This window comes from Podarcis cretensis (genome assembly GCF_951804945.1).
Source record: "Podarcis cretensis genome assembly, chromosome: 6".
Lineage (NCBI taxonomy): Eukaryota > Metazoa > Chordata > Lepidosauria > Squamata > Lacertidae > Podarcis > Podarcis cretensis.
Window position 1 is genome coordinate 11,057,868 of NC_137175.1, and position 14,093 is coordinate 11,071,960.

Below are 14,093 nucleotides of genomic sequence, written 5' to 3' on the forward strand. Positions count from 1 at the left end.
TTACAAAAGAACTGTTAGAACCAAACAATTCCTTTAAATAGGTAGGGTTTAAAAGCTCAAAATATTCTGCTGGACACAGATAAGCCCTTGGGATGGCTTTACAGCAACTCTTGGATATGGGTTGCAACAACCAACTAAATATAAAAATTACAAATGTTTCTGCCAAGGTGATGCCTTTACCTTATGAGAAACCCCAAGCATAGACCTGCAACTGGATTTGATGCAAGACTATAAATTTAATCAGGTGAACCAAACTTGTTTCCAAGGACAACAATAAGAAGCTGCCAAAGTGTACTTTAAGGCCACAAAGACAAACATCTGTTTGAAACTGCAGCAAGTGGGGGAAAAACCCAGTATACCCAGGATGAATTTGGCAGAGAGGTCCTTTACTTGCAGATTCAATACATGAAGTATGCTAGTTATCCTACTTATCTTAAGGTAAATATCTAGGAGTACCCGTAAGACACAGTTAAGAAACCTAATCTAAACTCATGTCTTCTTCCTCATCCTTCTTGTCTTTTGAGTCTCCTTCCTTTTGATCCGATTTGACGTTGTTTTGCATTGCTTTTGCAAACGCCTCGACATCTGAAAACAAGACACATCAAATTAACAACATGGCAGCATGTAATAGGAAAGCAGGCTACTTAATGCATGGCTCCAAGTGAACAGCATATGGCAAAAGGAATAAAACTACCCAGGACGAAAAGCCTGGAGTAGGTGGACAAAGGAAACATCTGAACATCTGTGCTCATCTGTAATGGTCTAACCACTAGAAGGCCTGGAAACGATGCCTTATGAGGAACGGCTAAGGGAGCTGGGCATGTTTAGCCTGGAGAAGAGGAGGTTAAGGGGTGATATGATAGCCATGTTCCAATATATAAAAGGATGTCACAGAGAGGAGGGAGAAAGGTTGTTTTCTGCTGCTCCAGAGAAGCGGACACGGAGCAATGGTTCCAAACTACAAGAAAGAAGATTCCACCTAAACATTAGGAAGAACTTCCTGACAGTAAGAGCTGTTCGACAGTGGAATTTGCTGCCAAGGAGTGTGGTGAAGTCTCCTTCTTTGGAGGTCTTTAAGCAGAGGCTTGACAACCATATGTCAGGAGTGCTCTGATGGTGTTTCCTGCTTGGCAGGGGGTTGGACTCGATGGCCCTTGTGGTCTCTTCCAACTCTATGATTCTATGATTCTAAGATGGCTGGCTGCCCCTCTCCATGACCCCCCTCCCCATGTTCATTGCAGCTCAGACTGTCATGTACTCAGCCTGCAAAATGACATTCCAGTCCATATTCATAATTGGACAAAAAGCACTGCATTAGAAGCAGTGTGTCACCATTCCACAGCAATCTTTATACTTCGCTGGCTTACTGAGAGCTGAGCCAGAGCTGCCACCTTTTACCCTGATTCTCTGCCTTCAAGAGGGCTTCAAAATCAAGAAGGGATATGGACTCTGGTAAAACTGCAACACAAAGGACCTCTGACCCAGCAGGAGTTTCAGTGCCTACTGCACAGCCACTGAGCAACACTGGGTTTATTGACAGAAAAGAACTCACCTCCTTTGTTTGCTGCATCTACTGCCTCAGCTGGCAGGCCAAATTGGCTCATTAGAGGTCCCAGCTGCCCAGAAGCCAAGGCAGCGCTGAACATGCTGAGTGCCTGCAAAGAAAAAAAGCTATGTCAAATTCCAAAAAGATTCTATACAGTACAGCAAAGGCTGAGCAGCCTTTTCATTTCCTGCGGAGGGCAGCATTCCTTCAGGTGCTGCACTCTGGTGGCAGGTACAGCCAAAGATGATAGTATTTTGGATTACACCAGAGCAGTGCCATTTCAGCCACTCTAAAGGCAGGCTTATAAATAACAAATCACAAGACTGCATTTAGCAGACACAAACTTTATTTTATTGGTTAGAGGGAAATGTGGCACAGTATCCTGAAACAGGAGAAAAGACAACCCAAATGGCTGACAGACACCATTGGAAAGGCCGGCCAGCATATTTGACAGGCTACATGAAGTGCAGTGTCTTGGTGTGCGAGAGAAATGCCAACACTTTTGCCCCTATATTGTAAATCCACACACGGGTTGCCTGGGGCACCACTTCCACCTATGTTGTTTTCCCATCCTCATTCATCCATTTTTAAACTTGTAAAGACCTTAAAAGAGAAGTCAACTGCCTCATAACTAGACCTTCCTCATCACATAGCTCTCCAAATGATGCAGGGATTTGTCTTAAGATTCCTCCTGGTGTGCTTCAACCAATTCCACCCAGTATAAGTCAGTCCTCCTACTTAAACCAAGTAGCTGCCTCCAAGCATACTTTCCAAGTATACCAAAACTTTTACCTGCTGGAACTGTGGAGAGGTCAGTGTGTTCTGGATCTCCTCTGCTGTCTGCGGCAGAGATTCCCCGGAAGGAAGGTAAGGCAGCAAGCGTTCTTGAACTTCTGTATTTGCCAGAATGGGTGCCATTATTTCCGGGGTCAGGACACTGGACAGGTCAACTGTAAAGAAACAGAGCCAGAATGTCTGTGGCAGAAGTACCAAGAATTAGCAAAGCTGCTGCAGGACAACTCTGCGAGACACAGCACAGGTGTATCACAGGCACCACAAAAGTTAAAGTACAACTGCAAACAGGAACAAGTAAACGTTTATATGATAAGGTGCAGTCAAGGACACAGGAAACAGTAAAAGCATGGAGATGTGGAAGAAATTATGGAGAAAATATGGGGGGGGGAATAATTAAGAGGAAAATTGTTTTTAAAAGTTATGGTTTAATGGCATCTGACTTCTGCAATTATTGCAGCAATAAATAAATCATATTTGAAAATAGGGTGGAGGTGCAAATGGGAGAATGGAACTTTTTATCATTATCTGGTAGGCATGCAGTTACACGCAAAAATACTGGAAGATTATTATTAGAATAACAAGAAAAGAGTTTGGAAGATGAAGTTCCTTTAGATCCAGTACTGATATTGCTCAACTGTAAGTCCCCTATCCTAAAGAAAGACCATAAAGAACTTACATCCTATTTGATTACACCTAGTTACATTACTTACTTCCTGGAAAGAATGACCTGGTAAAATTTGGGATTTGGCTATACTGTAATGGCAAAAATAACATCTCATCTAAGAGCAAGAATCTCAAGTGAATATGGAAACTTGTTTTGGGAAGACTAGTTGCCCTGTATACACTATTGTCAACAAAATAATGACCTCCTGTGAAAGCAAATTCAAGGTGGTTTTGGATTTCTGTTTAGAAGAAATACTCTAATTTTATGTCAAGTCATATTTTTCTGCAGAATATTATGATATAAATTATTCCCCCTGTAACAGTGTTCTGTTGATTATTGTCAACCAAATGATTAACTAACTTTTTTTGAAAACCTCAACTGATCAAAATTCTGGGCCTATTTACAATTAAATCTTAAGTACATATATATAGCATGGTAAACAGATTTGATTTGGGAGCCAGACTGTTTCAAAAACTAAGCATTTCATATTTTGACCCAGACATAGTGTCACACCATTTGCTTATCTTCTTTCTCACACACACAAATTGTAAAGGTAAAAGGGGGAAAGGACCCCTGGACGGTTAAGTCCAGTTAAAGGCGACTCTGGGGTTGTGACGCTCATCTCGCTTTCAGGCCAAGGGAGCCGACATTTGTCCACAGACAGCTTTCCGGGTCATATGGCCAGCATGACAAAACCACTTCTGGCGCAATGGGACACCGTGACACACGGAAACGCTGTTTACCTTCCTGCCATAGCAGTACCTATTTATCTACTTGCACTGGCCTGCTTTTGAACTGCTAGGTTAGCAGGAGCAGGGACAGAGCAACGGGAGCTCACCCCGCCTTGGGGATTCGAACCACCCACCTTCCGATCAGCAAGCCCAAGAGGCTCAGTGGTTTAGACCACAGCGCCATCCGTGTCCCTTACAAACACTGTATTGCAGGGTTGGGGAAACTCTGGCCCTCCAGCCACTATTGGATTACAACTCCGAACATCTCTGACCACTGGGCCATGCTGCCTGGGGTGATGGGAGTTGGAGTCCAATGACAGCCAGAGGGCCACAGGATGCCCATCCCTGAAGTAAACACAGAGCCAAAAACCACTTTATTACATGCCCCTGTACAAAGACAAACAATATGATAAACAGCATGCTGCTAATACTGTTTCAGTAGGGAAAGCAGCTAGGAAGGAACATGGAAGCATAAGGCAGGATACATCTTTGGTGAGACCTCATTTTTTGTCAGGCTACAGAGGCTCCCACACCCCCCTTTTACCTTGCTGGCCTCCTGCTCCAGCCGGCACATTCATCGTTGCCAAGATAGTCTGGAGGTCACTCAACTGGATGGGCTGAGTAGGGCTTGTTGCTGTACTGGTCCCATTTCCAGAACTCGGAGCAGGACTGGGACTGGTGGCAGTGGCAGTGGCAGAGGCTGCTGCGGGAGCTGTAGGAGCTGGCGTTACCCGTGTGGAAGAAGTACTGGAAGATGGTGTCACAGCTGCCGACTGGCTGCGAGAGCTAAAAGGCAATTCGTATAGTTAGCCTCTGCAAGTACAGTTTGAAGTCGGGGATGTTTCCCACAGCTAAAGAGCAAGTGAGAGAATTGCCATTCCAGAGTACCAACAGGTCTTCTCCTCCCACAAAAAAGAAGCTCTGAGCTCACTCAACACAACTTAAGCAAGGAGGAGATGGGATGCCTCTTCCTCAGTTTGAAATCCCAAACTTGTAAAATTGCAGTTTAAAAATGAGCCCTAGAATTACAGTGGTATCTTAGTTCTCGAGCAGCTTAGTTGACAAACAAATCAGCTCCTGAATGCCGCAAACCCAGAAGTAAGTGTTCCAGTTTGTGAACATTTTTCAGAAGCCGAACATCCAACGCGGCTTATGCTTGAGTGCAGGAAGCCCCTGTAGCCAACTGGAAGCCGTGCCTTGGTTTTCGAACGGTTTAGGGAGTCAAATGGACTCCCAGAATGAATTAGGTTCAAGAACCAAGATACCACTGTACTACAAAAGCCAAAGACTTATTTTTTATAACCCTACTGACCCTTTCTGATCTCCCATCTTATCCCATTTCCCTTCTCTAGCCAAACCCCAAAATGAGGTTCCACCTTTCCCACACCTAGGAGAGATTTAAATGTTTAAACCTCTTTAAATGTTGGACAGATACCACAGGAGCTGCTTCCCCACAAGTTCGCCACACAGCACTGGCTGTTGGATCTGAAACACTGCAGCGATATGTAATAAAAACAGAAACCTATGAGTGAAATGTCCTCACTAAAATATTGTACAATTTAAACAGAGCCTCAGGTATTATTAAAGCAATCTATTTCTTTGAAAAGGACAGTTATAAGCCAAGGTACTCTTACCTGGAAGAAGAGCTGCTAGTTGGGGGGCCGCCACTTCCCAACAGACTAGCCAGACCAGGACCTGTCAGAGCACCGAGCCCACCTTCCATAAAGGAAAAAGACAGCATGTGTGTTAGAGACTTCTTTTAATAAACAGAAAGTTGGTTTAAAAATGTTGTACTGTGTAGACTTCTTGTTCCAAATAACCAAAATAACTTTACAGTTTTCCCCCATCCAGAAACACAGATGTACACAGATGTTCAAGCTCATATTGCAAGAGCAGATGCTTTTTTACACAAATTCAGCAAGGAGCTGGAGGACTTCTTTGGTCCATTTGAAGGCTCTCACTAATTAATGGTCCACCCAGACTGAAAACATGCCTAATCCTGGGAAGGAATAGGAGACTCCTTTTTGCCATCATGCCAGCCTTTTCTTCATCTTAAGTGGTTTTTGTCCACTTTAGAGTATACAAACTTAAGCAAAAGCACACACACAAAGGATTTATCTGTCTAGTTCTATGCCAAGTTTTGTTTGATAGTCCACTTTGATACTTCAAGCATTAATTCTAAGTCTCAATTTGTCATTTCTAAGCCAAACATCCTCAAGAGTATAAACAGTTGCCACAAACTAAGTTTGTGCTTCTGACACGCTTTGTGTTAATAGCACAAGATGCTGGGAAACCTGTTTTGTTTTTTTTAAAGATATTTATTTTGATTTTATATAATAAAACAGATATTACAATCAAAGAAAACAGAAAAAAGATACAGTAAAAAGCAATATAAAGAACACAATAAAGAACATATGACAAAAAAATATATGCAACTGGCCGAGATGACTGGTAGAATCCGAGACCTGGGAGAGGAGAGGGTTGAGGAGGACTGGAGGAAATTCAAGATTTATTTACAAAAATATTGCAATTTGGTTGAATGTTAAGAAGGATGCTAGATCATAAATAACTGCCTACCACTGAATTAGATCTGATTTTGACGATAAGTGAGATTAAGGAAAATATAAATTTTTTGGAGAATTGTTAGATTTTATTTAAATGAGTGGAGATAAGATTGTAAACAAGTGGGTAATTTGCTTGGAAAAACTTTTTTTGTAACGATGTAAGTGGGAGCGGGAGATGTGAGGAAGTCCAAAGAAGTGATGAAATTATGCTATGATATAAGTAATGTTGTTTATTATTTATGCATTTGTTTTCAAAAAACTTTAATAAATATGTAATAAAAAAAGAACATATGACAAAAAAATAAGAGAACAAAAAAATAAGAAAAAATTAGTTTTTAGATTCTTATCTTTATAACCCTCTTTCCTGACTTCCTCACGTCTCCCTTTTCTGCATTCCCCTTTACACAATCAAATTCAGCAGCTCCTTACCCTCTTTCAAATCTTAATCAATATTATACATTTCAACCTATTATGTCTTCGATTTTCCCTTTCTTTTTAGGACCATTTTTACATATTCTTTATAACTTAATCCCTTTATATCATTTTGTTTAATTTCGACATAATATTACTCTGGCCTTTACACCCTTTTCTTTTAAAACATTTTTTCATTTTTCTTTTTACCATGTCACTAATGCCATATTATCTTTATATCCAACATCATTTTAACATTCAAACATTTTACAATGCTTTTGGAGATATTCTTTGAACTTCTTCCAGTCCTCTTCCAGGAAACCTGTTTTTCTACATTCTCTGAAAATTGCCTCCTGGTGGAATCATTCTATTCTGGACCACTGGATGGCAACAAGCAGTGAGGATGCAAAGTGGCTGAATGACCAGTCGCTGAAGGATTCGTGTATGCCATTAAGTAGCGGGTTTACCATCACACAAACAGGGAAATCCTACAAAGTGTGCACTTTTAATGTTCTGACAACACTGTATCCATGTTGCAGGCATTTAATGAAAGAATAGAGGAAAGAATGGATCACCTCATGTTACTTGGTACAACTTTCTGTCCAGTGATATTTGATTTATTATGAACGCTGCAGGGAGCGTTAGTAAGAGATTAACCCAGACAAACACAATTTTAGCATGAATGCACAAAAGAAGCTTACCAAGTCCTCCTAAGCCTGTTGGTCCAATCAGCTGCATGAGCTGGTTATGGCTCATGTTTCCCAGAAGACTTTGCAAGCCACCTTCACCTAAACAGATGAGAGCGTATTATATTCACACATTTTTACAGCTCTCCATCTAAATGACAGGCAATTTAAAATGACAAAAGAGAACCACAGGTAAAACCTGGAGAATATCAAGAATATATCCACATGTCTCATGTTTCCTAAACATCTGTGTTTCCTAAACTTTTCCAAGTTAATATTTGAAATTGTTATGTTTGCCTTATAGTTTTATTTTTAATACTATTTTATTGTTCTATATTAATTAAACATCCAATTAAATCTGGTTTTGCAATGAAAGAATCAATCAAACAAACAAACCCCCTCAAGTATCAGAACTGGTTCTTAATACTAAAGAACACACAGAAAAGGACTCATGGAAAAGGTCTATACCTCCAAGGGCAGACAACTCATGGCCTCCACTTCCACTACCACCCAGAGCTCCAGGCATTGGTGGGTTGTTGAGATACTCATTCACCTTACGGCAGTGCTCCTCATCTTTCTCAGTCTTGGGCTCCTGCCAGGAGAAGAAGAAAAATGCATTTTTGCACTCCATGACAGATGCCTAATTCACAGCTTCAATGTTACACAGCAACAACTAGCATCACTTAGGCCTCGTTTCCCCTTCATCTGCCTAACAGCCACAAACCTGCATCCAGAAGAAGAGCCGCTTGGATCCAGCTTTGAATTTCAACACATAAACGCGGCCTGTAGTGCACTGAGGCACCCTCTTAAATTCACAGTCATCAGGGAAAATAATCAAGTCCTGGAGTGGAAGAAGATGACAACAAATTATTCTTTACTTTCCAAACAAAACTATCCAAGTGCATTACAATAAGCAAGAGATCACTAATCACTTTCTCAGTCAGGCTGCAGTCTCTCCCATGACAAGCTTATAGGGGTGGTTTTGCAAGCTATGGGGAGTTACATAGATGAAGATGTTATGCCTGCCTCTAGGGAACATGCTTATCTTTTTCTTACAAGATGCACAAATTCCACACACACTTGAGATACATGTCAGGTGGCCAGGGAAGAAAGAAACCCATTTATTCAAGCCACAGACCTCAATCTAGTACATAAATGTCTTTTAACACTCTCTTACATACATTGATTTTAAACACGAAGCAGCATTAAATCAATGCATACATCTTTAGGCTGCAGCATTCTACTTACATCCTCCACGTTCCCTGAAGTCCTGTCTTTCCAACAGAAGTGAATGAGGGAATCATCCGTTTGCTGGATATATACAAGACCTTTCCTCTTGTCTGGTGTAACAGTGCTGCCTTTCAAAGACATCTTTCCCGCACGGAACTCTACCAAGTATTTGCTAGATGAGCCCCGGGAGCCTGGCACCAGACTTGGAAATAAAGCACCAGAAGACATCCTGGAAAGAGATAATATTTCATAATAAGCACGTTTTCTCTTTCAAATATACAAGTGTTCTACCAGTGCCCAAATCCAGGGTTATGGCCCAGAAGAGCAATGGGTTTCGAGAATTCAGTCTTTTAAAGGTAACTTAAAGAGCACCAATCTGACAGCCTAAATGGGCAGGGCCAAGCCAGAACTCCTGTACACCCTGAACAAGCAGACTCCCTGGGTGTGTTGAATCAGTCACAGTATCCTTTCCATTTACAGGCAGGGGTGGACAATGTTTGTACAGGAGCAACAGTTCAAGCATCTCAGCAGTAATGATCATCTTCATTCAAGTCCTGCAGATAATTCTTCCTCTCTCTCTGCTTTGCAAACTGAAAAACAGCCTCTTCACTCAGATCTCTAGTACCAACCCTCCAACCTTCCTCTGATCTTTGGTAAGCACTTGACAGGGCTTGGGTCAGAATAGCATCAAGGATCAAAAGCCGTCTGGTTATGGGAACAAGCAATGATTGAAGGGAGCTTCCAGAGTCAGAATGCTTTGAGAGATATTTATGCAGAATCTGAAAACAGAAGAGTTAGAAAACCATTACTATAGTGCACCAACTGAAAAAATTCCACCAACTTAAAGAATAGATACATAGAACTAACAGCTAACTATCACTAGATCCCTGAAAATACTAGCAACTTGGGGAGCAAAAGCAAAGCTGAGGACTTGGACCACCTTCAGAACAGCTTAGAGGCTCATTTACATCAGACCTGATGGGAAAACAGGGGCCTATTTTGAGGATGGATCAAGCAGACTTCTGCTTGTGCTTTTTTAAAGAGTGTAAACTACTTTTCCAAAGCAGAAAGTATAAAAAGCATTTTAAAAAACAACAACTAGAATGCACTTCAGTGAATAGCACTAGCAGTTTAATAGTTAAATCAAAATATATGTGACCTAGGGTCAGTCACTGCCTGTCAGCCTAACCTACCTCACAGGGCTGTTCTGAGGATAAAATGAGGAGGAAGAAAACCATGTATGCTACCTTGAGCTCCTTGGAGGAAAGGTGGGATATAAAATGTAACAATACAGATAAATCAAAAGGCCCACAAACTAAGGAGTATTATTGAAAGTGGATTCTTTAGGGAATTAGCAATCAGCTAGAATTAGCCTGTTGTGCACACATATATGTCATGCCAGGAGATGCCACAGTCCAAAAAGAACAGCTATTTGTGCAACAGTTACTGAAGCAATACTCACCAATGATAACAGTACTCCTGTGCTCAGAGCGCCAAGAAGTCCTGCAGTCCTCTAGCACCATTCTCCTCTCCAAACCAGGAAAAGCATCGTTGCCTGGCTGTGGCTTTTCTTCAAGTCAGACTTCTGATCATTCTTATAAAGAGCTACTGAGAACTTGAGTCTCTAGGGAGTGAACAGCCGCTAAAGAATTCTGGTGAAATGAATCAGATTGTACCCAAGAGGCAAACCCCTCTTGCATTCAGGTGTTTGTTTCCTGACAAAGCTTCTTCAGCTCTTAACTTACTGCTACGGGATCTCTCAAGTGAAATTGATTTTTTGCTGGCTATTGCTAACTTTTCAAATCCATTCTTGATCAAAAAAGCCAAGAACTCCCAGGTCAGCTTGTGGCCCCAGGCCATACCACAAGGCATTTATGACAGCAGCACTTGGGAGTGTATCAGGTGACCCATGAGCAACAAGAAGTGACGCAAGAGAACACAAGCATCATGAAAGAAATTTGAACAGAGTTATAAAGACTCTGTCATCAACATAGCTGGAGAAAAGAGGTAAAACACAATCCTGGACAAAGAAATATAGTCTTCTGGTGCAGGGTGTTACAGTCCATAGCATCTCAAAACCATGAATTGTTTAGCCACTCCATACCAGACACTCACGAAACTAGAGACACAAGGCAACAGCTGCTGGAAAACAAATCAAGCCTGGGAGAAACAAAACTGTGGCTTGCTTGCTTGGCAATGAAGCATCTCATGATTTGTTGAACAAACCATGGTTACAAACACAGCCACTGTAGGTACCTCTGCTTCCTCAGTGAGGGGAAATAAGTTGCCAACCGCGTCTTGGAGTAGGAAGACCATTTTATTAATTCTACTGACACAAAGCAGACTGAATGCTAGTGCTCTTTAGAGCATTAAGGCACCATGCATTCTGAAATAAACACTATACCAGTAGTTCTCGAACTTTTTTCTCTGGACCATACTTTCAGAATAAAAATTTGCTTGTGCCACACTGATTTTTTAATTTATAAGAAATAATACATTGGAAAACACAACTAGGATTGTCCTCAGCATCACTTGGTGCTCTTGTTCTCATTTTGAAAATATATCTATCCATATTCTGCAAAAAAATTGTTTTGATATTATACTACACTGAAATGTTTAAATGTTTATTAGAGTGTCCTTGATTCTTCCTGCCACACTTGCCATCCTCTCCTGCCACACCCTTTGAGAATTACTGCTCTACCCAAGAACTATAATATTTGTCAGTGACTAAAGGCACCTGTTATCACTCTAATTTCCTTGCATCACTGCAAATATGTTCACGTTAAAATGATTAGCATAAGAACAATGTAATATTTTCACCAGACTCATATTTTTGAAGCTCACATGGCTGATTCCTAGCTAGACAGCATGAATAAACTACCAGATTTTTGAATCCCAGCCAATTACCATGTCACCTGTTGGGAAGCTGTTGGGACTATAATCCCTAACATCTCTAACCAAGGGAGCGTTCAAGTCTAACAACTAGAGGACAACAGTTTCCCACCACTGAACAAACAATACACCAAATATTTGGAACAAGTCCAAATATTTGTGAATGGCTAAGGAAAAGAACTATTATAGGTCTATCAGTTCATAATACACCTTGCAAACTTCCAAGTTTGGGAAATGGACACAGTGAGAAGCAATTGTTAAATATAAAGAAGGGCATCTGTAAAGTTTGAGAACAGCACCACATTAAAGGATATCAATTGTGGAGCTGTACTGTTTTGAGGATTAGGGTCACAAGGCAAATTTAAGGGATGGCAACCCTTGAATCCTATCATTACTACTAGTTTTCATATTTGTATATCTTAAGTTCAAACCCCAGTTTAGCCATTGACGTTGTTCAGCCTGAGTAGGTAGTTATGCTGAAGTTTATCACACCATGGAATGTAAACACTCCATGTAAACAACACAAGTCACTCCCTCCCCCCAATTTTCTAAAAATGGTACACGGGAGAACAAACAGCAAGCAAAGTAATAACAGGTTCCAATTTGCAAAATGAAGTGCTTTGCCAATTAAACACACAGCAATGGGGTGGGCTAGTGGTATTATGTACTGTGCATTTTCCTTTGCTGTAAGTTGCTTGCAGACCTTCGGGTGGCAAGCAAGTAAAAAGGCTGACTAATAATAATACTAATAACATCACCAGAAACCCAACTGTCCTTGTCTTCTTGGGGAGTGCGTGGAAGGGACGACCGAGAAAAAACAGGAGGAAAGCAGGGACAGAGGAGTGACATACCCCAGAAACGGGCAGTGCAAAAACTGTAGAGTGGAAAGGGGCACCCGCACAGGGCGAGGGTCATCTAGCCCAACCCCCTGCAATGCGGGAACATCCTGGCACTCTTCTAAGCTGCGGCGTTTGGCTGCTGTTCCCGAATGAACTTAGTAAAATTTATCAACGGTATGCCTTGGAAGCTAGGCCGCGGGGGAGGGGGGGTGTTACGTTAAGCCCCCTCCTCCTCCTCCTCCCCACGTGCGAATGGGGTCCCTCGTCTGCTCCCCCCTCCCCCTCCCCCCTCCATTTTCCTCAGGGACTTTTTGAAGTTGGGTCAAGAATGAACATTCAGCGACGGGGTGGGTCTCCCCCTACAGCCGCCGCCGCCGCCTCCCCCACCTCCGTCAATTCAAGGGCGCCTCTCTCTCGGCCGCACACGCGAGGACCCCTCCCCCCCGCTCGCCCCTCCCCCACCCTTGCCTAATTAGCAACCCCCCCACTCCCCCCCCCGGTGGTTCCGACCTCCAGGCCTCCTCACACACTCCCGCCCCGAAAATTACCTGCCGCCTCAGCTCGCCCCACTGTCACCCGCCCCGTGTTCGCTCTCCCCCTCAGACGCTACCGCACTTCCGGCCGGCTGAGGGAAGCGGGGGGAGGGGTAGCCTTTTGCTCGTCACGCCGGAAGCCCGCCTTCTTCCCTTCGCTCTCCCCCCCCCCCTCCACCGCCATCTCCCATTGGCTGGGAGGCTGGCTCCTCCCCCCCGCCGCGTCCGCGCTAGCCGGGTGGGACTGCCACTCGGAAGGAACGCCGCTCACCCACAAGCCCCCGTCGTGCACCGCGGCCTCCGCCCCGCCTCCCGGCTATTGTGCTGTGTCATGTCGGCCGGGTGGGGGAGGGAGGTTGCGGCCTCTAGCGGCGCGCGGTGGAACTGCATGGGGATTGCGCCGTTTTGCGGGAGCTGAGGAGGAAGAGCACCTGTGGAGGCCGCAAGCTTGCGCAGTGCTGGGTTGGGTTGGGTGCGATAAAGGGGCCGAGAGGCAGTCAGCTGCCTCCACAGCCTCCTCAAGCTATATTAGAGAGGGCAAAATTATAATTATTTTTAAAATTGACTTTCTCTAGGGTTCGCTTTGGGGTGTTTTATATATGCCAGCAAAGGTCCGTATAGTTAAAGCTATGGTTTTCCCAGTATGGAAGTGAGAGCTGGACCATAAAGAAGGCTGATCGACGAAGAATTGATGCTTTTGAATTATGGTGCTGGAGGAGACTCTTGAGAGTCCCATGGACTGCAAGAAGATCAAACCTCTCCATTCTGAAGGAAATCAGCCCTGAGTGCTCACTGGAAGGACAGATCCTGAAGCTGAGGCTCCAATACTTTGGCCACCTCATGAGGAGAGAAGACTCCCTGGAAAAGACCCTGATGTTGGGAAAGATGGGGGGCACAAGGAGAAGGGGACGACAGAGGATGAGATGGTTGGACAGTGTTCTCGAAGCTACCAGCATGAGTTTGACCAAACTGTGGGAGGCAGTGGAAGACAGGAGTGCCTGGTGTGCTCTGGTCCATGGGGTCACAAAGAGTCGGACACGACTAAACAACAACAATATATGGGGAGTGATTCGTAAATCGAATATTCATCACTTAAGAGTATAAAATTATGTGTGGCATGCAGAAAGCGGATAAAGGTTTTCTTCTCACAAAACGCTAGAACTCATGAGCATCCACTGAAGCTGAATACTGGAAGGTTTGGC

General features: G+C 43.2%; 1 protein-coding gene across 1 annotated transcript; it reads right to left on the bottom strand.

Annotated features, from left to right (window-relative positions):
• Nucleotides 1–216: 216 nt before the first annotated feature.
• Nucleotides 217–13,047, bottom strand: ADRM1 (ADRM1 26S proteasome ubiquitin receptor). Its single transcript, XM_079979702.1, has 10 exons — nucleotides 12,907–13,047; nucleotides 8,646–8,856; nucleotides 8,122–8,238; nucleotides 7,866–7,989; nucleotides 7,413–7,499; nucleotides 5,371–5,452; nucleotides 4,281–4,522; nucleotides 2,339–2,496; nucleotides 1,553–1,655; nucleotides 217–585 (listed from the first exon to the last, which is right to left on the bottom strand). Exons 2-10 carry the CDS (start codon nucleotides 8,853–8,855, stop codon nucleotides 479–481), a joined length of 1,230 nt encoding a protein of 409 aa, XP_079835828.1. The 5' UTR covers nucleotide 8,856; nucleotides 12,907–13,047; the 3' UTR covers nucleotides 217–478.
• Nucleotides 13,048–14,093: the final 1,046 nt, after the last annotated feature.